At 49.9% G+C, this 26,277-nt stretch overlaps 2 protein-coding genes across 3 annotated transcripts; both read left to right on the top strand.

Annotated features, from left to right (window-relative positions):
• The first annotated feature begins 183 nt into the window (after positions 1 to 183).
• LOC135575189 (uncharacterized protein DDB_G0284459-like) lies at positions 184 to 3,714 on the top strand. The gene is made up of 2 exons (XM_065027831.1): positions 184 to 271; positions 1,653 to 3,714. The coding sequence occupies exon 2, from the start codon at positions 1,780 to 1,782 to the stop codon at positions 3,712 to 3,714; it is 1,935 nt and encodes a 644-aa protein (XP_064883903.1). The 5' UTR covers positions 184 to 271; positions 1,653 to 1,779.
• Positions 3,677 to 26,277, top strand: LOC135559506 (AP-4 complex accessory subunit RUSC1-like). Of its 2 annotated transcripts, XM_065027832.1 has the most exons (8): positions 3,677 to 5,093; positions 18,813 to 18,935; positions 19,206 to 19,282; positions 19,949 to 19,966; positions 20,845 to 21,019; positions 21,570 to 21,674; positions 24,248 to 24,294; positions 26,164 to 26,277. In XM_065027832.1, the coding sequence occupies exons 1-8, from the start codon at positions 3,755 to 3,757 to the stop codon at positions 26,173 to 26,175; spliced, it is 1,896 nt and encodes a 631-aa protein (XP_064883904.1). In that variant the 5' UTR covers positions 3,677 to 3,754; the 3' UTR covers positions 26,176 to 26,277. The 2 variants fall into 2 exon arrangements, with proteins under 2 accessions (XP_064883904.1, XP_064883905.1); XM_065027833.1 differs by lacking the exon at positions 19,949 to 19,966.

The raw sequence follows: 26,277 nt of genomic DNA, 5'->3' as shown, positions 1-26,277 counted from the left end.
TCCGTAGTGATTGTCTTTTTCTTGGAGGGAGGAAGCGAAGGCTGAGAGGGATGGAAGGAGCTGACAGATGAACAGAGAGGGAGATTGATTGGTGAGGCAGAAGAGGGGTGTGGTCCCGGCGGATGACGAAAGATAAGGTGGTCGCGAGAGGAGAGAGCTCTCGCTTTAACCATTGGAGAGGCTGTTCGTTGGTCGGACGGGGTTGCGCGCTCGCATCCGTTTACCGAGAACGGGATCCAGCATCTCCATCTTCTCCTCAACGAAGCTGATGGTGAGTCAAATATCTCACAATCATATGATTATAGGTGTTGTTGATCAAATGCTCTCTATTTACCGAGATCTAGGCTATACGTTTTGCTATGCTTTCAACACCTGCCCACATCCCCAGATCCAGATAACCAATGTCAATAACCGTTTTCTTGATTTATAGCCTACGGTTGTTTACTAGAATGAAAGACATAATCATGTTATAGTTAATTTAATAAACATTGCGATACATTTTGTCATAGTAGCGGGGGCTGGCTGTGTCAGGACGATGCGGCTTGAGGTACCCCCTCTCTCCCCCCTCCTTTCCACGGTCTCCATCCGCCACTTCAGGTCGATAAATCCGATGGTAAATACCGAAAATCCAGCAGATGATGTGCTCTGCGGTTACGGGACGTTATTCTAACGGTTCTGAACAGGGCGACGTGTCCCAGGCCCGATCTAAGCGCTGTTCAGGTTCTGATTTATATGGGCCTACCTTCTCCCCGTTTGATGTGAAGGGCACGGTGCTGCTGTGGAGGAATATGATGTTCTGCCTTGGCAGTGGATGAGTTTTAAAAGACAGTCTGTACGTTGGGCCCAGTAACAGAAAGGTTGCCAGATCGAATCCCTGAGCTGACAAGTTTCCTAGTCATTGTAAATAATAATTTGCAATTGAGGATTTTCTTCTCTAAATAATCTGATCTTGTTTACTAAAGATGTTTGTACTAGGCTATATATTTTGGCAGCAGATTGTCAGAGAGCGTTGGGCCAGTAACAGAAAGGTTGCTTTTGATCGACAAGGTAAAAATCTTTGTCGTTCTGCCCCTGAGCAAGGCAGTTAACCCACTGTTCCTAGGCCGTCATTGTAAGAATTTGTTCAACATTTATTTGAATGCAAATAAGCTTAGAATTGAGATAGTTCATTTTGATTTATCATGATTCAATTTACTTGGCCTATATATTTGTCAGAGAGAGAATGATAGGTACAGTAATCCTTTCTCACTCCATCAAGCTGAATCAGAGTAGACTGGGATGCTGAAGGACAACAGTCCTTCATTAGTTCCCAACTGTTTTCATGGAGATCTCCTCTATCACTGACATTGCATTTAGGTGTGTGTGTGTGTGTGTGTGTGTCTGTCTCTCTGTCTGTTTATATATAGAGAGAGGGAGAGAGGATAGAAGTGAGGAGAGATGGATTTAATTTTCATCTAACTGGTCCCAGCACTGAGGAGGTAATTATACAGCAGAAAAGGCCCAATAGTTATATGGAACAAACCAGGGGATTTAACTTGTAAGATTTCTTATGAACAAGAACAAGCTGGTCCCTTGTACAGTTAGAGGAGCACAGACTCCTCTCATCTCTATTATCAGCCTCTATTGACTGCATGTCTCTTTTTATGTTGCAGGATCTTTGGAGTCAAGCCAAGATGTGACCGTCACGTTTTGGATCTGTCCGTCCTTTAGATAGAAAACAGAACCCCTGTTTCTATAGAAACAGAAATAATTGACAATTAGAAAACTATTATTCCTAAAATGCACTCCTCTAGCCGAACCTTCGCTCCGCCCTTGAGGCCTCGTCGCATCGACACGAGCAGGCGGACCACCACCGCAGCGGAACCAAAGCCACACGGCCCTGTTTCCCAGAGGGAAGACAAAAACATGAACACCATTTCCTCTTCCTCTCCTCGGCGCGCCACCAAAGCGACCCCTGAGTCTTCCAGGACCAGGGTGGGGGTCCAGCCTCGTGCCCCCTTGGGTCAGTCCAGATTGGGCTTACAGAGAAACACAGCTCCCCTCTCTACGACCAAATCCAAACCCAAACCTAAAAGTGTCCGTGCAGCAGCAGCAGCTGTGTCGAAACGCGCCCCTTTTCCTCCTCCTATTCCTCTTCTTCCTCATCTGGACCCCAACTGTAATGAACCCAGCCTGCCTTGTCTGTGCTGCGACGGCCATTCCCCCCAGGACAATAACAGTCTGTTCAACCACAACCACAACAACAACAATACCATCTCCATCAGACAGCAGCTGAAGCTTCAGCCCCCTCCACCACCTCCCCTGCTACCCCAGAGACAGGAGGGGACAGGGGGCAAGACCAAGACACAGGCCAGCCCCTCTCAGCCCCAGCCTCAGGTCCTGGCCCCAGCCTGCCCCCCTAATGCCCTGGAACTGGAGAAAGGAAAAATAGATGAGGAGAATGCAGATGTTAACAAGAACACAGATGTGGTCATAGACAACAAGAAAGAAACGGAGGAAGAGATGGATAACAAGAAAGAAACAGAGGAAAACAGTGTTGATGTTGAAGTTGATGATGAGGAGGAGGGAGATGATGATGATGATGATGATGAAGACACGTTGGTCCCATCATGCTGCGACTGCCCTCCCTCTCTCCTGGATCTCTCCCTGACCTCCTCCACCTCCTCATCCTCCACTTCAATCAGCTCCTGCTCCGATCTGGAGTCAGACTGCGCCGATCTGTCCACCTCTCTCTCGTCCTCTGGCCAGAAGTGGAACGCTGATCTGTCAATCTCTCAGGACCACATTCACATTCATGTTCCTGAACGCTACCCAGCCTCCCGTTCACCCCCTGTCCTGCTCCTCAACCCCAAACCCCCCTCTGTCTCTCGTTGCCCTCCCTCCCCCCCACCCGCATGCTCCCCAGACGAGGGCTACCCCTCCGCCCCCGCCTCCCCCTCCTCCCCCTCCTCTGACTACCTGGGGGTCAAAGGTCAGACAGGCTTAGGGTCAGAGGTTGCCAAACTAGGCCTCATGGACTTCCTGGAGTCAGTGGGAGACTTTGGAAAGATGGAGCGCTTTAGCCAGGTGATTCAGGTGGCTCGCTGGGACCTGGAGGGGGATCCTCAAGGGGATCTACTGAGGGATCGACTGGATCACCTGGACCGACTGGAGAGTGTCAACAGGCAGGTGAAGCTGGCCCACATCACCAGGCTCCATGAGAAGGGACTGGATCTAGGCGATCTGGGCAAGGAGGATCTCTCTGATGTTCTGGATGAGATGGGGAACGTGGATATGTCTTGGAAGATGTATAAGGGCCGGGGAGGGTCTTTGGGAGATTCCCAGGAGTTCTCTGATGCTGGAGTGGACCTGACAGCACCTTCAGACTGTGACGAGCCCCTGGTCTCACAATCAGAGACCTCTTCGCCCATAGAGCCCCCACCGAGACCCCCCAAACCCCCTGCCCGCTATGCCAGCGTGAACTCTGAACTCCACACCTACATCAACATCAGCCGTGACATCACCCCCTCCGTTTCTGTCTGCACCTCTCCATCCTCATCCCCCACTTTCTACACCTTCAGGTGTGAGAAGGCCCTCCCTCCTTCCCCACGCTCCGTCCCCCCTCCTCTTCTCTGTCAGCCCATCCCTTACTTTACTCTCTACAAATCTTCCCCTCTCCCATTCTCCCTCCCCTCCTCCACTCCCCCATCCCTCCCCCTCGGAGGAAGCACCTAGCCCGTAAGGAGGCTCAGCGTCTCGCCACCCTCCAAGCAGGATGCGGGAAGACCCCCTGTCCCTCTCTCCTCCCAACTCTCGCCCCCCTCCTCTCCCCCCTGCCCCCACCATTTCCATCTCCAACTCCACCACCCCCCCTGCCATCCCTCCCCCGCCCTCTCTCCCCCCTCCTCCCTCTTTCCATGCGTTGGATGATGAGATCCGTAAGCTACTGGTGCTAGCAGGACTGACCCAGGCTGAGCTCCTCAAACTCAGCCCAGAGCTGGGGGTTTGTGTGGGGGGACTGGAGGAGGAGGGAGAGGGGGAGACCCACCACACCTCCAGGCCTGGACAGACACAAGATAGAGGGATGAGGAGAAAAGAGGAGAAGGCTAAGGAGCAGTATGATATAGATGGGTTGGCTGTGGATGGATGGAGAGATGGAGGAGGGAGGTCAGAGGTGGAGAGGGATAGAGAGACTGATATATTTGGAGGAGTAAAGGAGGATGAGGGAGAGAAAGAGGAGAGCAGAGATGTGTTTAGAACCACGTCTTTCACTGACATGGCGAGAAGGAGGAAGAGAAACAGCGGGTTTGGGGCTAACGTTAGCCTAGCATCTGACTCCTACTACAGCACTGGCAATACCAACACCTCTAACAATGTTAACTTTGAGACTTTCAAATATTCCCCTGTGCTCTCGGAAACCCCTCCCCCTCCTCCCCCGCGTCCCTTACCCCCTGTCCCCCCTACCCTGCCCCCTCTCAAAGTTTGCACCCTTCTCGCCAACTCTTTTCGCCCTGAGCGATTTGATTGGCTCATGGCTTTCTCCCCCGATGGTGAAACCCTGACCCTGCCCCCACCCTTGGAAGTTAGAAAATCCAATGAGGAAACACTGAAGAAATCTACTTCCGGGTCAACGTCGTCATCTGGGTCAACGTCAGGGTCGGGTTCAAAAGTGATGACCTTCAAGGAACTGCGTAACCGTAGCAAACACAGCTCCCCGGCCTACCAACTAATAACTGAACCGGATCCTGATCCCACAGTCATAACCCCTGACCCTGACTTCCTCTACAACCTCAAGTGGAGGAGGGAAAAGACGGACAGCGACGGAATCCAATGGGAGTACACCTCCCAGGCCCAGGCCACCTTCCTGCAACCACCTCCCCTCACCTCACTGGCTGCTTTTAGGGAAATGTTCCAGAAAGCAGAGGATGCGATTGGACAACCCGAGTTATGTCCCTCGCAGCGGATTGGGTGCTCAGCCAGTGAAGGGAACCTGTGGAGGATGGATGGACAGAGAAAAGAGGAGGGAGAAAAGAGGAAAGAAGAGGTGGAGGAAGAAGAGGTAGAGGTGAGAGGAACAGCTGATGGAGGAAGAACCTGGGAGTCAAGAACTACAGGTGAGTTAGATGATGATGATGACTATATGCCTAGTTGCTGACTGTGAGGTGCTGATTTGGGGTGAAAATGTGGAGGTAGTAACAAACTACAGTATTCACTGAAGTCACCTTCCATCTAATATTATGTACACAACACCACATCTGAAACTGTGTACTCTCTTGGGAATAAAAACTAAACCAGCAGAGAGAAGGGTGACAAAAACACGGGGAGAATTCTCGGCATTCCAGAGTAGAGGGAAAGAGAAATAAAGGGAACAAGAGAGAGATGCATACATAGATGGGTGCAGTGGAATGTAGTTTCTATCTAGGATGGACAGATAGATGATGGAGATGGAAAGGAGGAGAGAGATAGGATTAGATGGGCTGCACTCATTCTTTTTCAGGGATGGACAGGTGAGTGTATGGGGTAGAGTGGGAGAGGGAGACAGAGAGGGAGGAAGAGTATGGGGCAGAGTGGGAGAGGGAGGAAGAGATGGTGGAATCTCTTCAGTGCTTCCTGTGGGCCTGGTGTGATGTCATCACTGCCTTATTCAATTATTCATCCAATCTGCAGACCGGGCGGAAGTAATGGCTTATCTCCTTCTAGCTATCTCTCCTCTCCATCTCCTCTAGCTCACCCTCTCTCCATCTCCTTCTAGCTCACCCTCTCTCCCCATCTCCCTCTCTCTCACCCTCTCTCTCTCTCCATCTCCATCTCCTGTCTCTCTCTCTCTCTCTCTCCTCTCTCTCTCTCTCTCTCTCCTCTCTCTCCCCTCTCTCTCTCTCCATCTCCCTCTAGCTCACCCTCTCTCTCTCCTTCTAGCTCACCCTCTCTCTCCCCATCTCCCTCTAGCTCACCCTCTCTCTCTCTCCCCATCTCCTCTCTCTCTCTCTCCCTCTCTCTCTCTCTCTCTTCCCCATCTCCCTCTAGCTCACCCCCTCTCTCTCTCGCCATCTCCTAGCTCTCTCTCGCCATCTCCTAGCTCTCTCTCGCCATCTCCTAGCTCTCTCTCCCCATCTCCCTCTCTCTCCCCATCTCCCTCTCTCTCCCCATCTCTCTCTCCCCCATCTCCCTCTCTCCCCCATCTCCCTCTCTTATACACCCATCTCCCTCTCTCTCTCCCCCATCTCCCTCTCTCTCCCCCATCTCCCTCTCTCTCCCCATCTCCCTCTCTCTCCCCATCCCCCTCTCTCTCCCCATCTCCCCTCTCTCCCCATCTCCCTCTCTCTCCCCATCTCTCTCTCTCCCCATCTCTCTCTCCCCCATCTCCCTCTCTCCCCCATCTCCCTCTCTTATACACCCATCTCCCTCTCTCTCTCCCCATCTCCCTCTCTCTCTCCCCATCTCCCTCTCTCTCCCCATCTCCCTCTCTCTCCCTATCCCCCTCTCTCTACCCATCTCCCTCTCTCTCCCCATCTCCCACTCTCTCTCCCCATCTCCCTCTCTCTCTCCACATCTCCCTCTCTCTCCCCATCTCCCTCTCTCTCTCCACATCTCCCTCTCTCTCTCCCTCTCCCCATCTCCCACTCTCTCCCCCATCTCCCTCTCTCTCTCCCCCATCTCCCTCTCTCTCCCCATCTCCCTCTCCTCTCTCCCCATCTCCCTCTCTTCCCTATCCCCCTCTCTCTACCCATCTCCCTCTCTCTCCCCATCTCCCACTCCATCCCCATCTCCCTCTCTCTCTCCACATCTCCCTCTCTCTCCCCATCTCCCTCTCTCTCTCCCATCTCCCTCTCTCTCTCCCTCTCCCCATCTCCCTCTAGCTCTCTTTCTCTGTATATCTCTCTTCCTCTTTGTCTCTTTCCTCCTCCCTCATTCTCTTTCTATCCTTTTCACTGTTTATACACTGTAGCCTGTTCTCTCGGTCTCCCCTTCCCTCTATCATGCCCTCTCTCTCTCCACTATCTGGTGAGTCATTGGTTCATGTTTTGTTGCCTACCTCCTCCTGTCTCTCTTCTGTCCTTGACCTCTCACTCACTCCTTTCTCCTCTATCTTCCATCTTTCTTTTTTCCAGACTGTTCTCCCCTTCCCAGAATGGCTGAGATTCATACTATAGGCTACCTTTAGAGTGGTTCTTAGTAGAGGTATGATTTTTTTAACGCCGATACAGATTATTGGAAAAAAAAAAAAGCTGATACCGATTTATCGGCCAATTTTTATATATATATTTGTAATAATGACAATTACAACCATACTGAATGAACACTTATTTTAACTTAATATAATTCTTCATTAAAATGAATTTAGCCTAAAATAAATAATGAAACATGTTCAATTTGGTTTAAATAATGCAAAAACAAAGTGTTGGAGAAGAAAGTAAAAGTGCAATATGTGCCATGTGAAAAAGCTAACGTTTAAGTTCCTTGCTCAGAACATGAGAACATATGAAAGCTGGTGGTTCCTTTTAACATGAGTCTTCAATATTCCCAGGTAAGAAGTTTTAGGTTGTAGTTATTATAGGACTATTTCTCTCTATACCATTTGTATTTCATATACCTTTGACTATTGGATGTTCTTATAGGCACTTTAGTATTGCCAGCCCAATGTCGGGAGTTGATAGGTTTGAAGTGCTTGATGCACAGCGAAGAGCTGCTGGCAAAACGCAGTAAAGTGCTGTTTGAATGAATGCTTACCAGCCTGCTGCTGCCTACCATCGCTCAGTCAGACTGCTCTATCAAATATCAAATCATAGACTTAATTATAATATAATAACACACAGAAATACGAGCCTTAGGTCATTAATATGGTCAAATGCGGAAGCTATCATTTCGAAAGCAAAATGTTTATTCTTTCAATGAAATATGGAACCGTTCTGTATTTTATCTAACGGGTGGCATCCATAAGTCTAAATATTCTTGTTACATTGTACAACCTTCAATGTTATGTCATAATTACATAAAATTCTGGCAAATTAGTTCGCAACTAACCAGGCGGCCCAAACTGTTGCATATACCCTGACTCTGCGTGCAATGAACGCAAGAGAAATGACACAATTTCCCTAGTTTAATATTGCCTGCTAACATGAATTTCTTTTAACTAAATATGCAGGTTTAAAAATATATACAGTGGGGCAAAAAAGTATTTAGTCAGCCACCAATTGTGCAAGTTCTCACACTTAAAAAGATGAGAGGCCTGTAATTTTCATCATAGGTACACTTCAACTATGACAGACAAAATTAGGAGAAAAAAATCCAGAAAATCACATTGTAGGATTTTTAATGAATTTATTTGCAAATTATGGTGGAAAATAAGTATTTGGTCAATAACAAAAGTTTATCTCAATACTTTGTTATATACCCTTTGTTGGCAATGACAGAGGTCAAACGTTTTCTGTAAGTCCTGACAAGGTTTTCACACACTGTTGCTGGTCTCCTCTAGAGCAGTGATGTTTTGGGGCTGTTGCTGGGCAACACGGACTTTCAACTCCCTCCAAAGATTTCTATGGGGTTGAGATCTGGAGACTGGCTAGGCCACTCCAGGACCTTGAAATGCTTCTTACGAAGCCACTCCTTCGTTGCCTGGGCGGTATGTTTGGGATCATTGTCATGCTGAAAGACCCAGCCACGTTTCATCTTCAATGCCCTTGCTGATGGTAGGCTTTGTTACTTTGGTTCCAGCTCTCTGCAGGTCATTCACTAGGTCCCCCCCGTGTGGTTCTGGGATTTTTGCTCACCGTTCTTGTGATCATTTTGACCCCACGGGGTGAGATCTTGCGTGGAGCCCCAGATCGAGGGAGATTATCAGTGGTCTTGTATGTCTTCCATTTCCTAATAATTGCTCCCACAGTTGATTTCTTCAAACCAAGCTGCTTACCTATTGCAGATTCAGTCTTCCCAGCCTGGTGCAGGTCTACAATTTTGTTTCTGGTGTCCTTTGACAGCTCTTTGGTCTTGGCCATAGTGGAGTTTGGAGTGTGACTGTTTGAGGTTGTGGACAGGTGTCTTTTATACTGATAACAAGTTCAAACAGATGCCATTAATACAGGTAATGAGTGGAGGACAGAGGAGCCTCTTAAATAAGAAGTTACAGGTCTGCGAGAGCCAGAAATCATGCTTGTTTGTAGGTGACCAAATACTTATTTTCCACCATAATTTGCAAATAAATTCATAAAAAATCCTACAATGTGATTTTCTGGATTTTTTTTCTCCTTTTGTCTGTCATAGTTGAAGTGTACCTATGATGAAAATTACAGGCCTCTCTCATCATTTTAAGTGGGAGAACTTACACAATTGGTGGCTGACTAAATACTTTTTTGCCCCACTGTATTTGTGTATTGATTTTAAGAAAGGTGTTGCTGTTTATGGTTTGTTACACATTGGTGCAACGACAGTGCTTTTTTCGCGAATGCGCTTGTTAAATCACCCGTTTGGCGAAGTAGGCTGTGATTCAATGATAAATTAACAGGCACCGCATCGATTATATGCCACGCAGGACAAGCTAGATGAACTAGTAATATCATCAACCATGTGTAGTTAACTAGTGATTATGTTAAGATCGGTTTAATGCTAGCTAGCACCTTACTAGCTAGCACCTTATTTTCGCTCCTTGCTGCACTCGCATAACAGGTAGTCAGCCTGCCACGCAGTCTCCTCGTGGAGTGCAATGTAATCAGCCATGATCGGTGTCCAAAAATGCTGATTACCAATTGTTATGAAAACTTGAAATCGGCCCTAATTAACCGGCCATTCCGATTAATCGGTCGACCTCTAGTTCTTAGTTCCATAGGCTGAAGGGCTGAATACCTCTATTCCTTTGTATTTCAACTTCACAGCTTTATTGTTTTGATAACAATTTACATTGTAACAATTCATTTCATTATGTGATTATTGTCTGAAATATATATTTGTTATTTTTCTAATCAAAGTCACAATGTACATTTCAGGAGAAATGTTGAATGTATGTGTGTGTGTGTATAGTGTTCTTCCCTCTGTGTGTATGTAAAAGCCAATTAGTTATGTGTGGTCAGCTCGTCACAGCAGTAGGATAAACTTATCCTAGGTTATGTAGGGCCAATTTCTACCCACAGACTGTAAACAAATAATACAATTCAGACCAGACTATTTGTCACGTATGCATGTACAGCTTTAAGAACCAAAGAGGAGGGGCTCCATCTACCAACCAATGGCAGAGACTTATTTCACAGTAGCGCAAAATAAACCAGGAAGTGTAATGTGTGGCTGCATCTGAGAGACAGTCAGATCAACTCAAGGCTAAACCAAGGTATGGTAGTTAACACGCTCTGTGTAGCCTCTCTCTCTGTCACGGTGATATTAAATGAGACAATGTATTTCTGTGCAGAATGGACTTCTAGTCAGCATAGGCTATTATCCAATCATCTCCAAGGAGACAGAGAGATAGACAGTGCGCTGCCATGCAGGAACAGAACTCTCCATAGCCTGACTCAGCGTAACCAACGGTACATTTCTCTGCTAGAGAGAGGGAAAGAAAAAGAGAGAGAGAGAGAAGGTGAAGATAGAGGACAGCATACCACTACTGTACAGAGAGAGGACAGCATACCACTACTGTACAGAGAGAGGACAGCATACCACTACTGTACAGAGAGAGAGAGAGAGGACAGCATACCAGTACTGTACAGAGAGAGAGAGGACAGCATACCAAAACTGTACAGAGAGAGGACAGCATACCACTACTGTACAGAGAGAGGACAGCATACCACTACTGTACAGAGAGAGAGAGAGAGAGGACAGCATACCAGTACTGTACAGAGAGAGAGAGGACAGCATACCACTACTGTACAGAGAGAGAGAGAGAGAGAGGACAGCATACCACTACTGTACAGAGAGAGAGAGAGAGAGAGAGAGAGAGAGGACAGCATACCAGTACTGTACAGAGAGAGAGAGGACAGCATACCAGTACTGTACAGAGAGAGAGAGGACAGCATACCACTACTGTAGAGAGGACAGCATACCACTACTGTACAGAGAGAGAGAGAGAGAGAGAGAGGACAGCGTACCACTACTGTACAGAGAGAGAGAGAGAGAGAGAGAGAGAGGACAGCATACCACTACTGTACAGAGAGCGAGAGAGAGGACAGCATACCAGTACTGTACAGAGGGAGAGAGGACAGCATACCACTACTGTACAGAGAGAGAGAGAGAGGACAGCATACCACTACTGTACAGAGAGAGAGAGAGAGAGGACAGCATACCACTACTGTACAGAGAGAGAGAGAGAGAGAGGACAGCATACCAGTACTGTACAGAGAGAGAGAGAGGACAGCATACCAGTACTGTACAGAGAGAGAGAGAGGACAGCATACCACTACTGTACAGAGAGAGAGAGAGGACAGCATACCACTACTGTACAGAGAGAGAGAGGACAGCATACCACTACTGTACAGAGAGAGAGAGAGAGGGCAGCATACCACTACTGTACAGAGAGAGAGAGGGCAGCATACCACTACTGTACAGAGAGAGAGGACAGCATACCACTACTGTACAGAGAGAGAGAGGACAGCATACCACTACTGTACAGAGAGAGAGAGAGGGCAGCATACCACTACTGTACAGAGAGAGAGATGACAGCATACCACTACTGTACAGAGAGAGAGGACAGCATACCACTACTGTACAAAGAGAGAGAGGACAGCATACCACTACTGTACAGAGAGAGAGAGAACAGCATACCACTACTGTACAGAGAGAGAGAGAACAGCATACCACTACTGTACAGAGAGAGAAAGGACAGCATACCACTACTGTACAGAAAGAGAGAGAGGACAGCATACCACTACTGTACAGAAAGAGAGAGAGGACAGCATACCACTACTGTACAGAGAGAGAGAGAACAGCATACCACTACTGTACAGAGAGAGGATAGCATACCACTACTGTACAGAGAGAGAGAGAACAGCATACCACTACTGTACAGAGAGAGAGGACAGCATACCACTACTGTACAGAGAGAGAGGACAGCATACCACTACTGTACAGAGAGAGAGAGGACAGCATACCACTACTGTACAGAGAGAGAGAGAACAGCATACCACTACTGTACAGAGAGAGAGAGGACAGCATACCACTACTGTACAGAGAGAGAGAGGGCAGCATACCACTACTGTACAGAGAGAGAGAGGACAGCATACCACTACTGTACAGAGAGAGAGAGAGAGGGCAGCATACCACTACTGTACAGAGAGAGAGGACAGCATACCACTACTGTACAGAGAGAGAGGACAGCATACCACTACTGTACAGAGAGAGAGAGGACAGCATACCACTACTGTACAGAGAGAGAGAGAGAGGGCAGCATACCACTACTGTACAGAGAGAGAGAGAACAGCATACCACTACTGTACAGAGAGAGAAAGGACAGCATACCACTACTGTACAGAGAGAGAGAGAGGACAGCATACCACTACTGTACAGAGAGAGATAGTACAGCATACCACTACTGCACAGAGAGAGAGGACAGCATACCACTACTGTACAGAGAGAGGACAGCATACCACTACTGTACAGAGAGAGAGAGAGAGGACAGCATACCACTACTGTACAGAGAGAGAGAGGACAGCATACCACTACTGTACAGAGAGAGAGGACAGCATACCACTACTGTACAGAGAGAGATAGTACAGCATACCACTACTGTACAGAGAGAGGACAGCATACCACTACTGTACAGAGAGAGAGAGAGGACAGCATACCACTACTGTACAGAGAGAGAGAGAGCACAGCATACCACTACTGTACAGAGAGAGAGGACAGTATACCACTACTGTACAGAGAGAGAGGACAGCATACCACTACTGTACAGAGAGAGAGGACAGCATACCACTACTGTACAGAGAGAGAGGACAGCATACCACTACTGTACAGAGAGAGAGAGGACAGCATACCACTACTGTACAGAGAGAGAGGACAGCATACCACTACTGTACAGAGAGAGAGGACAGCATACCACTACTGTACAGAGAGAGAGGACAGCATACCACTACTGTACAGAGAGAGAGGACAGCATACCACTACTGTACAGAGAGAGAGGACAGCATACCACTACTGTACAGAGAGAGAGAGGACAGCATACCACTACTGTACAGAGAGAGGACAGCATACCACTACTGTACAGAGAGAGAGGACAGCATACCACTACTGTACAGAGAGAGAGGACAGCATACCACTACTGTACAGAGAGAGAGAGGACAGCATACCACTACTGTACAGAGAGAGAGGACAGCATACCACTACTGTACAGAGAGAGAGAGGACAGCATACCACTACTGTACAGAGAGAGGACAGCATACCACTACTGTACAGAGAGAGAGGACAGCATACCACTACTGTACAGAGAGAGAGGACAGCATACCACTACTGTACAGAGAGAGAGGACAGCATACCACTACTGTACAGAGAGAGAGGACAGCATACCACTACTGTACAGGCAGGGTTGAAATAATAGTGAACGACTGTGAGAGTAGGAAACGAAAGAGAAAGGCTTCTCTAAACCTGAACTTTGACTCCTCTGTTCATGAACCACCTCCATTAATGTATTGTGGTCAGTCTGTGTGTGTCTGTTGGGTCAGACTATTGGACATACTGTAGGTTGTTGTGTGGTACTGGGTGGTGTACTGCGTTACTGCATGTTGTGGTGGGGATCTACTGGTGTACATTGCATTCTTCTCTCAACAGACACTAACATTCTCTCCATCTCTCTCTCTTCCCAATTTATTTGCAACATACACTTTTGCTCCTCTCCTTGTTCTCATCCCTCTATCCCATCCGTCCTTCCAACGTTTGTCCATGGTTCTGCTTCTCCTTTACCTTCTCCGCTTTCGCTTGTCCTCCGGGCCCCCAAATATCCCTACCTACCCCAACTACCCCTACTTGCCCCCAACTACCCCTCCCCCAACTGCCCCTACCTGCCCCCAACTAACCCTACCTACCCCCGACCTCTCCTACCTGCTCCTACCTTCCCCCAACTACACCCACCTGCCCCCAACTACCCCTACCTGCCCCCAACTACCCCTACCTACCCCTGACCTCTCCTACCTGCTCCTACCTGCCCCCAACTACCCCTACCTGCCCCCAACTACCCCTACTTCCCCCAACTACCCCCACCTGCCCCCAACTACCCCTACCTGCCCCAACCTCCACCTACCTGCCCCCAACTACCCCTACCTGCCCCAACCTCCACCTACCCCTACCTGCCCCCAACTACCCTACTTCCCCCAACTACCCCCACCTGCCCCCAACTACCCCTACCTGCCCCAACCTCCACCTACCCCTACCTGCCCCCAACTACCCCTACCTGCCCCAACCTCCACCTGCCCCTACCTGCCCCCAACTACCCCTACCTGCCCCCAACTACCCCTACTTCCCCCAACTACCCCCACCTGCCCCCAACTACCCCTACCCGCCCCAACCTCCACCTACCCCTACCTGCCCCCAACTACCCCTACCCCTACCTGCCCCCTACCCCCCCCAACTGCCCCTACCTGCCCCCAACTACCCCTACCTGCCCCCAACGACCCCTACCTGCCCTCAACTACCCCTACCTACCCCCAACTACCCCTACCTACCCCCAACTACCGCCTCCTGCCCCCAACTACCCCTACCTGCCCCCTACCCACACACACCACTTACTCACACTCCTAACCCCTGAATGCCCCCCTTGTCCACCTCAAATCCCCATTTCCACCTCAACCTGCCCCTGTTACTCATACTCCTCTCCCTTCTCCCCTCTCCTCTCCTTTGCCCCTTTTGACTGGGCAGTGTCCTCACCCCCTCTCTCCCTGGCCCACTCCCAGCCCTCCTCCTATTTCCTCCACCCTTACCGCCCAGGATACTGTGGTGCTCATACGAGACCAGTCCCCAGGACCCAACCTCACAGCCACACTGAAATCCAGTCCACAGCCACAGCCATAGGCCCTAACCCCTACACTACCCAGTCCACGGCCCCTAACCCCTACACTACCCAGTCCACAGCCATAGGCCCTAACCCCTACACTACCCAGTCCACGGCCCCTAACCCCTCCACTACCCAGTCCACGACCCCTAACCCCTACACTACCCAGTCCACGACCCCACGACCCCTCAAGAGCAACATTGATAGTTTGTATCGTTATGTGAATGAGTCCAAGACTAAAGAGAAGCTGGAGTATGGCTTTGTCTCTGAATCCATCACTGACTTTGACTCCCTCTACTGCACCGCTAAGGTCACTGATAAACAGCCTCACACCGGCTCACACACACTCGTCAGCAATGACACACACACTCAAGGCTGCACCACCCCATATAAAAACGTTGACGCGATGATGATGGCATATGCCAAAACACACACTGTCGGTTCCCTTGGTCGCACTGACACACACACATACACCTCTCACCCTGGCCAGAGCAGAACCTCTAAAGATCTCCCCCCCCTCCCTACCTGGTACCTCTACCACCCCAAAACTGTCCCATCCACAGGGTGCCCCTCCCCGCCTCTCCCCCATCGGGGCTCTCAACCCCCCCTATCGCTCTGGAGCCCCCTCCGGGCCTGGACGCATCCTACCTCAGCTCACCCCTGTTCCCCGCTCTCACACCCTCCCTGCCCTGGCCGCCCCTCTACTACCCCTTCCTCTACCCCCTATCCCCCAGGAAAACCTCCGACCCCCAAAACTCATCCAGGCTCTGCCGCTGCCACCCACGCTGAGTAAGAGCTCTCTCTCACACTCCCTCCCCTGTCTAACACCCTGCTCTCTCTCACACACTCCCTCCCCCTGTCTCTCACACACTCCCTCCCCCTGCTCGCCTGTCTGTCTAACACCCTGCTCGCCTGTCTGTCTAACACCCTGTTCGCCTGTCTGTCAGTCTGTCTAACACCCTGCTTGCCTGTCTGTCAGTCTGTCTAACACCCTGCTCACCTGTCTGTCTAACACCCTGCTCACCTGTCTGTCTAACACCCTGCTTGCCTGTCTGTCAGTCTGTCTAACACCCTGCTCACCTGTCTGTCTAACACCCTGTTCGCCTGGTAGTCTAACACCCTGCTCGCCTGTCTGTCAGTCTGTCTAACACCCTGTTCGCCTGGTAGTCTAACACCCTGCTCACCTGTCTGTCTAACACCCTGCTCACCTGTCTGTCTAACACCCTGCTCGCCTGTCTGTCAGTCTGTCTAACACCCTGCTCGCCTGTCTGTCTAACACCCTGCTCGCCTGTCTGTCAGTCTGTCTAACACCCTGTTCGCCTGTCTAACACCCTGTTCGCCTGTCTGTCAGTCTGTCTAATACCCTGCTCGCCTGTCTGTCAGTCTGTCTAACACCCTGCTCGCCTGTCTGCCACTCTGTCTAACACCTTGCTCGCCTGTCTGTCTAACACCCTGCTCGCCTGTCTGTCAGTCTGTCTAACACCCTGCTCGCCTGTCTGTCAGTCTGTCTAACACCCTGCTCGCCTGTCTGTCTAACACCCTGCTCGCCTGTCTGTCTAACACCCTGCTCGCCTGTCTGTCAGTCTGTCTAACACCCTGCTCGCCTGTCTGTCAGTCTGTCTAACACCCTGCTCGCCTGTCTGCCACTCTGTCTAACACCCTGCTCGCCTGTCTGTCAGTCTGTCTAACACCCTGCTCGCCTGTCTGTCAGTCTGTCTAACACCCTGCTCGCCTGTCTGTCTAACACCCTGCTCGCCTGTCTGTCTAACACCCTGCTCGCCTGTCTGTCTAACACCCTGCTCGCCTGTCTGTCAGTCTGTCTAACACCCTCCTCCCTGTCTGTCTGTCTGTCTAACACCCTGCTCTGCCTGTCTGTCTAACACCCTGCTCGCCTGTCTGTCCAGTCTGTCTAACACCCTGCCTGTCTGTCAGTCTGTCTAACACCCTGCTCGCCTGTCTGTCTAACACCCTGCTCGCCTGTCTGTCTGTCACTCCGTTAGTCTGTCTAACACCCTGCTCGCCTGTCTGTCTGTCTGTCTGTCTAACACCCTGCTCGCCTGTCTGTCTGTCTGTCTGTCTAACACCCTGCTCGCCTGTCTGTCTGTCTAACACCCTGCTCGCCTGTCTGCTCGCCTGTCTGTCTAACACCCTGCTCGCCTGTCTGTCAGTCTGTCTAACACCCTGCTCGCCTGTCTGTCTAACACCCTGCTCACCTGTCTGTCTAACACCCTGCTCGCCTGTCTGTCTAACACCCTGCTCGCCTGTCTGTCTGTCACTCCGTTAGTCTGTCTAACACCCTGCTCGCCTGTCTGTCTAACACCCTGCTCGCCTGTCTGTCTAACACCCTGCTCGCCTGTCTGTCTGTCACTCCGTTAGTCTGTCTAACACCCTGCTCGCCTGTCTGTCTAACACCCTGCTCGCCTGTCTGTCTAACACCCTGCTCGCCTGTCTGTCTGTCACTCCGTTAGTCTGTCTGTCTAACACCCTGCTCGCCTGTCTGTCTAACACCCTGCTCGCCTGTCTGTCTGTCACTCCGTTAGTCTGTCTAACACCCTGCTCGCCTGTCTGTCTGTCTGTCAGTCTAACACCCTGCTCTTCCTGTCTGTCTGTTTAACACCCTGTCTGTCTGTCTAACTAACACCTGCTCGCCTGTCTGTCTAACACCCTGCTCGCCTGTCTGTCTGTCACTCCGTTAGTCTGTCTGTCTAACACCCTGCTCGCCTGTCTGTCTAACACCCTGCTCGCCTGTCTGTCTGTCACTCCGTTAGTCTGTCTAACACCCTGCTCGCCTGTCTGTCTGTCTGTCTGTCTGTCTGTCTGTCTGTCTACACCCTGCTCGCCTGTCTGTCTAACACCCTGCTCGCCTGTCTGTCTGTCTGTCTGTTTAACACCCTGCTCGCCTGTCTGTCTGTCTGTCTGTCTAACACCCTGCTCGCCTGTCTGTCTAACACCCTGCTCGCCTGTCTGTCTGTCACTCCGTTAGTCTGTCTAACACCCTGCTCGCCTGTCTGTCTAACACCCTGCTCGCCTGTCTGTCTAACACCCTGCTCGCCTGTCTGCCACTCTGTCTGTCTGTCTAACACCCTGCTCGCCTGTCTGCCACTCTGTCTGTCTGTCTAACACCCTGCTCGCCTGTCTGTCACTCTGTTAGTCTGTCTAACACCCTGCTCGCCTGTCTGTCTGTCTGTGTGTATATCTACATCTCTATCGCCCTGTCAATCTGTCTGTCTGTAGTCTTGTCTGTCCGTCTGAGTGTGTATATCTATCTCAGTCTCTGTCTGTTTGTATACCAGTCTGTCTGTTTGTCTGTAGTCTGTCTGTTTGTATATCAGTCTGTCTGTTTGTCTGTAGTCTGTCTGTTTGTATATCAGTCTGTCTGTTTGTCTGTAGTTTGTATATCTATATCTCTGTCTGTCAGTCTGTCTCTCCATGCTGTTGTGTGTCTGTGTTGCATGGAGTGCTGAAATAGACACCTCACCTATTTCCCTCATTCAAATGCAAATCAATTTATAAAATTTTTGACTTGCGTTTTTCTGGATTTTTGTTGTTGTTATTCTGTTCAAATAAACCATTCAAATTATAGACGGATCATTTCTTTGTCAGTGGGCAAACGTACAAAATCAGCAGGGGATCAAATACTTTTTCCCTCACTGTATGCTATCACTATGCTATCACTATGCTATCACTACTACACTACTACTGATAGTACTCCACCACTGCTTTAGCTAACTGCTAAAACAACTAATATCACTAATACTGAAACAGTAACACAGAAATACCAAGTAACATTGCTCTTCCTGTCTGAGTCCACCACTGATTAGATTAGCGTAGAGTAGGTTGTAAGTGATCCTTCCTCTATCTCTGTCAATCTCAGCGGTTCGTAGCGTCTCATTTGCCGGCTCTGTACAGAGAGGTGGGACTTCCTGGATGGGCGATGACGTGAAGGCCCCTCTGAGAGGCCTAGGGCTGTCCTCTCTGTGCCTGCTGGAAAAAAGAGGTACGATATACCTGTATATATTTACATTTGAATAATTTAGCAGACGCTCTTATCCAGAGTGACATATATTTTCATACTGGTCCCCTGTGGGAATCAAACCCACAACCCTGGCGTTGCAAGCACCATGCTCTACCAACTGAGTCACACGGGATCATATATAGCCTTCATGTATATTTCTATACAGCCTATGTGATATACAGTACATTTATTCATGTACATTTACACTGTTAGAGAAATGATGTGTGTATGTCTAACTGCTCGCGTCCACAGCTCTGGTCAGTGCAGTCAGTGTGGCAGTGGAGGCCATTTTGGCTCAATTCAGCTCCTCACGGACCCTGGTGCAGAAGGTCAGTTTAACACCATGTTTAACACGGTCTCTTCAGTAACATGGTGTACACACCACATTATGTGAGATATGGAAAATGGGCTTGAGTTTTTATTCATTATGTCTGTACTTTAATGATGTATTTCTGAGGGCATGCCTGTTTGTTTCTACTGTTCGCTGTTGTCTGATGCTGGCAGCAAACCCAGCTCCCCCTCTGTGGATCAATCAAGTATATTCATTTCAATAGGGCCAATCATCTTCCTCCGATTTCACATTTTGGTTTTAGATCAGGGGAAGGTAATCCAATCAGTACAAACCTCCACCCCCCGCGTTTATAATCCCTAGCTACCGCTCCTAACGACGTACTGTCAGCTGTTGCTATGACAGGGTTTCCATACCGACAGGCAAAGTGAAAAACAGACAGACATAAGAAGATCAACCAGCTCAAACTCCCGAAAGACTTCATTGCCTCCTAGGATTTCTGTATCCGTGTCTCTGAAACTAGACGTAGGCCTGTAACACCGGTGGTTGATTCAGCTCATTGGAACTTAATAACTAGTGACACTTGATGGCTCAAACAGCCAGTTAGTGGCTCTATATCTATATATGAATCCTCCATATATGAATCATCCATTGAATAACAGGACATGTCTGTCTCTTTCTGTCTCTCCCTCTTCCTCTCCCCTAGTCTGCCTCCATTAACAAGGTGCTGGGTTGTCTTCAGATATCTCTATCTTTGGCTCAGTAGTCAGAACCTCTGTGTACTAACTCCATCCTCTTTCCCACATACTTCTCTCTTCTCCATCTCTCTGTTTTCATCCTTCTCTATTTATCTTCTCCTCCTATCCATAACACCCTCTCCTTTCTTCTCTCTCTCTCTCTACCCCCTCTCCTTTCTTCTTCTCTCTCTCTTCTATTTCTCCCCTCCTCCCTCTCCTCTCTCCTTTCTTCTCTCCCCTATTTCTCCCCTCCTCCCTCTCCTCTCTCTCCTCTCTTATTTCTCCCCCCTATTTCTCCCCTCCCTCTCCTCTCTCTCTCTTACCTCTCTCTCCTCCCCTATTTCTCCCTCCTCCCTCTCCTCTCTCCTCTCTTACCTCTCTCTCCTCCCCTATTTCTCCCCTCCTCCCTCTCCTCTCTCCTCTCTTACCTCTCTCTCCTCCCCTATTTCTCCCCTCCTCCCTCTCCTCTCTCCTCTCTTACCTCTCTCTCCTCCCCTATTTCTCCCCTCCTCCCTCTCCTCTCTCCTCTCTTCCCTCTCTCTCCTCCCCTATTTCTCCCCTCCCCTCTCTCCTCTCCTCTCTTCCTCTCTCTATTCCTCCTTCCTCTCTCTCCTCCCCCTATTTATCCCCTCTCCCTCTCTTCCCTCTCTCTCCTACTCTATTTCTCCCCTCCCTCTCTCTTCCCTCCCTCTCTTCCCTCCCTCTCTCTCTCCTCCCTCCCCTATTTCTCCCCTCTCCTCTCTTCCCTCTCTCTCCCCCTATTTCTCCCCTCTCCTCTCTTCCCTCTCTCTCCCCTCTTCATCCCCCTCTCTTCCCTTCTCTCTTCCCTCTATTTTGCCACTCTCCTTTCTCCTCCCCTTTCCAGGCTCTATCAGGAGACAGCAGTGTGAATCCGTCTCTGGGCCGGCTGGTGCTGCAGTGTTTGTGCCCCGCCCTGCGGAGCCTGCTCTCCGACGGCCTCAAGCCCCACCAGAGTGATTTGATCTCGGGCAGGAGGCCAAACTCAGCCTGGGGACTGGTCCAGGCCTCCACCAGGCCAGGTAGGAACTCTGGAGCGCAGTACAGAGGTGGGTTACAAGAGAGCATAGACAGCATAGGAGGGCTGTGGTTGTTATAACCCCTGCCTTTCCATCTATTTACATATCTCTCTCTATATCCATCTCTCTCTATTTCTCTTTCTCAGACATGATGGATGTACATAGCCAATCTCTCAATATCTCTCTTCCTCTTTCCCTCTCTCCAATATGTATCTCTCTCACCCTCCCAGACATCATGTGGGTTCATAGTACTTTCAGTCTCTCTCTCCTCTCTCGCTCTAGTCTGGCACTCATTATTCTGCAGTGTTGAGTCATCATTCTCTCTCTCTCTCTGATTATCACACTCTCCCCTCCTCTATTCCCTCTTATTCTCTCCTTCCCACTACTCTGGTGATCAGGGTTATTCCATTAACTCAGTACTTGTTCATTTCAATTTCAGTCAATTCAGGTCAAAGGTAACATAACATGTTGATTAGATATAGATTTGTTTCTCTGTGCCAAAGCTTAACCAAAGCCTTTCTTTCTCTCATCTCTGCTCCCCTTCTTCCTCCAGGGCCCAGCACTCAGTCCCTGTACAGCCTCCAGGCTAGAATAGGAGAGCTGCCCCAGCTCGGCAGAACAAACACAGGTTCAACGCCTTCCTCCTCGGCCTCCTCAAGTAAGAATCAAATCAAATCAAATGTATTTATATAGCCCTTCGTACATCAGCTGATATCTCAAAGTGCTGTACAGAAACCCATCCTAAAACCCCAAACAGCAAGCAATGCAGGTGTAGAAGCACGGTGGCTAGGAAAAACTCCCTAGAAAGGCCAAAACCTAGGAAGAAACCTAGAGAGGAACCAGGCTATGTGGGGTGGCCAGTCCTCTTCTGGCTGTGCCGGGTGGAGATTATAACAGAACATGGCCAAGATGTTCAAATGTTCATAAATGACCAGCATGGTCCAATAATAATAAGGCAGAACAGTTGAAACTGGAGCAGCAGCACGGCCAGGTGGACTGGGGACAGCAAGGAGTCATCATGTCAGGTAGTCCTGAGGCATGGTCCTAGGGCTCAGGTCCTCCGAGAGAGAGAGAGAAAGAAAGAGAGAAAGAGAGAATTAGAGAGAGCACACTTAAATTCACACAGGACACCGAATAGGACAGGAGAAGTACTCCAGATTTAACAAACTGACCCTAGCCCCCCGACACATAAACTACTGCAGCATAAATACTGGAGGCTGAGACAGGAGGGGTCAGGAGACACAGGAGACACCCCCGGACAGGGCCAAACAGGAAGGATATAACCCCACCTACTTTGCCAAAGCACAGCCCCCACACCACTAGAGGGATATCTTCAACCATCAACTTACCATCCTGAGACAAGGCTGAGTATAGCCCACAAAGATCTCCGCCACGGCACAACCCAAGGGGGGGGGGGGGCGCCAACCCAACCCAGACAGGATGATCACATCAATGACTCAACCCACTCAGGTGATGCACCCCTCCCAGGGACGGTATGAGAGAGCCCCAGTAAGCCAGTGGCTCAGCCCCTGTAATAGGGTTAGAGGCAGAGAATCCCAGTGGAAAGAGGGGAACCGGCCAGGCAGAGACAGCAAGGGCGGTTCGTTGCTCCAGAGCCTTTCCGTTCGCCTTCCCACTCCTGGGCCAGACTACACTCAGTCATATGACCCACTGAAGAGATGAGTCTTCAGTAAAGACTTAAAGGTTGAGACCGAGTTTTGCGTCTCTGACATGGGTAGGCAGACCGTTCCATAAAATGGAGCTCTATAGGAGAAAGCCCTGCCTCCAGCTGTTTGCAATGGAGTAATATGATCAATTTTTGGGGTTCTAGTCAGGATTCTAGCAGCCGTATTTAGCACTAACTGAAGTTTATTTAGTGCTTTATCCGGTAGCCGGAAAGTAGAGCATTGCAGTAGTCTAACCTAGAAGTGACAAAAGCATGGATACATTTTTCTGCATCATTTTTGGACAGAAAGTTTCTGATTTTTGCAATGTTATGTAGATGGAAAAAAACTGTCCTTGAAATGGTCTGTATATGTTCTTCAAAAGAGAGATCAGGGTCCAGAGTAACGCCGAGGTCCTTCACAGTTTTATTTGAGACGACTGTACAACCATTAAGATTAATTGTCAGATTCAACAGAAGATCTCTTTGTTTCTTGGGACTTGGAACAAGCATCTCTGTTTTGTCAGAGTTTAAAAGTAGAAAGTTTGCAGCCATCCACTTCCTTATGTCTGAAGCACATGCTTCTAGCGAGGGAAATTTTGGGGCTTCACCATGTTTCATTGAAATGTACAGCTGTGTGTCATCGGCACAGCAGTGAAAGTTAACATTATGTTTTCGAATGACATCCCCAAGAGGTAAAATATATAGTGAAAACAATTGTGGTCCTAAAACAGAACCTTGAGGAACACCGAAATGTACAGTTGATTTGTCAGAGGACAAATTGATATCTTTCCGACAGATAAGATCTAAACCAGGCCAGAACTTGTCCGTGTAGACCAATTTGGGTTTCCAATCTCTCCAAAAGAATGTGGTGATCGATGGTATCAAAAGCAGCACTAAGGTCTAGGAGCACGAGGACAGATGCAGAGCCTCGGTCTGATGCCATTAAAAGGTCATTTACCACCTTCACAAGTGCAGTCTCAGTGCTATGATGGGGTCTAAAACCAGACTGAAGCATTTCGTATACATTGTTTGTCTTCAGGAAGGCAGTGAGTTGCTGCGCAACAACCTTTTCTAACATTTTTGAGAGGAATGGAAGATTCGATATAGGCCGATAGTTTTTTATATTTTCTGGGTCAAGGTTTGGCTTTTTCAAGAGAGGCTTTATTACTGCCACTTTTAGTGAGTTTGGTACACATCCGGTGGATAGAGAGCCGTTTATTATGTACTACATAGGAGGGCCAAGCACAGGAAGCAGCTCTTTCAGTAGTTTAGTTGGAATAGGGTCCAGTATGCAGCTTGAAGGTTTAGAGGCCATGATTATTTTCATCATTGTGTCAAGAGATATAGTACTAAAACACTTGAGCGTCTCTCTTGATCCTAGGTCCTGGCAGAGTTGTGCAGACTCAGGACAACTGAGCTTTAAAGGAATACGCAGATTTAAAGAGGAGTCCGTAATTTGCTTTCTAATAATCATGATCTTTAAGACCTGGCTCTTCTCTCCTAGGGTTTTTCTGTTTGACTTTTTAAATTCCAATTCTCACCTGCTTCTTGTCTCTCTCGTTCAGCATCAAGCTTATGGATTTCTGGCTGTCCCATCTCCAGTCATGCAGTGGTAAGTCTCTGAAGACTAAAGTTCATGTCCGCAATCTATCTGTTTGAATATTAATATGTTACAACATTATTTCTCACTCCTCCCTTCACCCCCCCTCTGTCTATTTCTCACTCCTCCCTTCACCCCCCCCCTCTGTCTATTTCTCCTCCTCCCTTCACCCCCCCCCTCTGTCTCTCTCTCTCCTTCACCACACCCCCTCTGTCTCTTTCTCTCTCCTCCCTTCACCCCCTCTCTCTCTCTCTCTCTCTCTCTCCCCCCTCCGTCTCTTTCTCTCTCTCTCCCTTCACCAAACCCCCTCTCCCCCTCTGTCTCTTTCTCTCTCTCTCTCCTTCGCCTCCCCCTCTATCCCCCTCTGTCTCTTTCTCTCTCTCTCTCCTTCACCCCCTCTCCTCCCCTCACTCTTTCTCTCTCCCTTCACTCCCCCTCTCTCCCCCTCCGTCTCTCTTTCTCTCTATCCTTCACCCCCGCACTGTCTCTTTCTCTCTCTCCCTTCATCCCCCCTCTGTCTCTCTCTCTCTCTCCTTCACCACCCCCTCTGTCTCTTTCTCTCTCCTCCCTTCACCCCCCACTGTCTCTCTCTCTCTCTCCCCCTCTCGTCTCTTTCTCTCTCTCTCTTCCCCACACCCCCTCTCCCCCTCTGTCTCTTTCTCTCTCTCTCCTTCGCCTCCCCCTCTATCCCCCTCCGTCTCTTTCTCTCTCTCTCCCTTCTCCCCCCCCTCTCCCCCTCCGTCTCTTTCTCTCTCTCTCTCTCCCCTCTCTCCCCCCCGTCTCTCCCCTCTCCTTTCGCCCCCCCCTCTCTCCCCCTCCCGTCTTTCTTCTCTCTCTCTCTCCTTCGCCCCCTCTCTCCACCTCTGTCTCTTTCTCTCTCCTTCACCCCCTCTCTCCCCCTCCGTCTCTTTCTCTCTCTCTCTCCTTCACCCCCTCTCTCCCCCTCCGTCTCTTTCTCTCTCTCTCTCCTTTGCCCCCTCTCTCCCCCTTTGTCTCTTTCTCTCTCTCTCCCTTCGCCCCCCTCTCTCCCCCTCCGTCTCTTTTTCTCTCTCTCTCTCCTTCACCCCCTCTCCCCCCTCCGTCTCTTTCTCTCTCTCTCTCCTTCGCCCCCTCTCTCCCCCTCCGTCTCTTTCTCTCTCTCTCTCCTTCCCTCCCCTCTCTCCCCCTGTCTCTTTTCTCTCTCTCTCTCCTTCGCCCCCTCTCTCCCCTCCGTCTCTTTCTCTCTCTCTCCTTCACCCCCTCTCTCCCCCTCCGTCTCTTTCTCTCTCTCCTTCGCCCCCTCTCTCTCCCCCGTTTGTCTCTCTCTCTCTCCTTCACCCCCTCTCCCCTCCTTTGTCTCTCTCTCTCTCTCTCTCCCCCTCTCTCCCCCCTGTCTCTCTCTCTCCCCCCCCCTCTCTCTGTCTCTTTTCTCTCTCTCTCCTTCACCCCCTCTCTCCCCCTCCGTCTCTTTCTCTCTCTCTCTCCTTCTCCCCCCTCTCCCCCTCCGTCTCTTTCTCTCTCTCTCTCCTTCGCCCCCCTCTCTCCCCCTCTGTCTCTTTTTTCTCTCTCTCTCCTCGCCCCCCTCTCTCCCCCTCCGTCTCTTTCTCTCTCTCTCTCCTTCACCGCCCCCTCTCTCCCCCTCCGTCTCTTTCTCACTCTCTCTCCTTCGCCCCCTCTCTCCCCCTCCGTCTCTTTCTCTCTCCTTCGCCTCCCCTCTCTCCCCCTCCGTCTCTTTCTCTCTCTCTCTCTCCTTCGCCCCCTCTCTCCCCCTCCTCCGTCTCTTTCTCTCTCTCTCTCCCTTCGCCCCCTCTCTCCCCCTCCGTCTCTTTCTCTCTCCTTCACCCCCCCTCTCTCCCCCTCCGTCTCTTTCTCTCTCCCTTCGCCTCCCTCTCTCTCTGTCAGATGTGTTGGTGACGTTCTACCAGCCCTCCTCCTTCATGCGTTTGTCATTGACTTCCTGCCAGCCTCTGTTTGAGGAGCTCCTCCTCCTGCTGCAGCCCCTCAGTCTCCTGAACC

This window comes from Oncorhynchus nerka, linkage group LG14, assembly GCF_034236695.1.
Source record: "Oncorhynchus nerka isolate Pitt River linkage group LG14, Oner_Uvic_2.0, whole genome shotgun sequence".
Classification (NCBI taxonomy): domain Eukaryota; kingdom Metazoa; phylum Chordata; class Actinopteri; order Salmoniformes; family Salmonidae; genus Oncorhynchus; species Oncorhynchus nerka.
The sequence above is the reverse complement of the archived record's forward strand: the minus strand, read 5'-3'. Positions and strand labels throughout refer to the sequence as shown.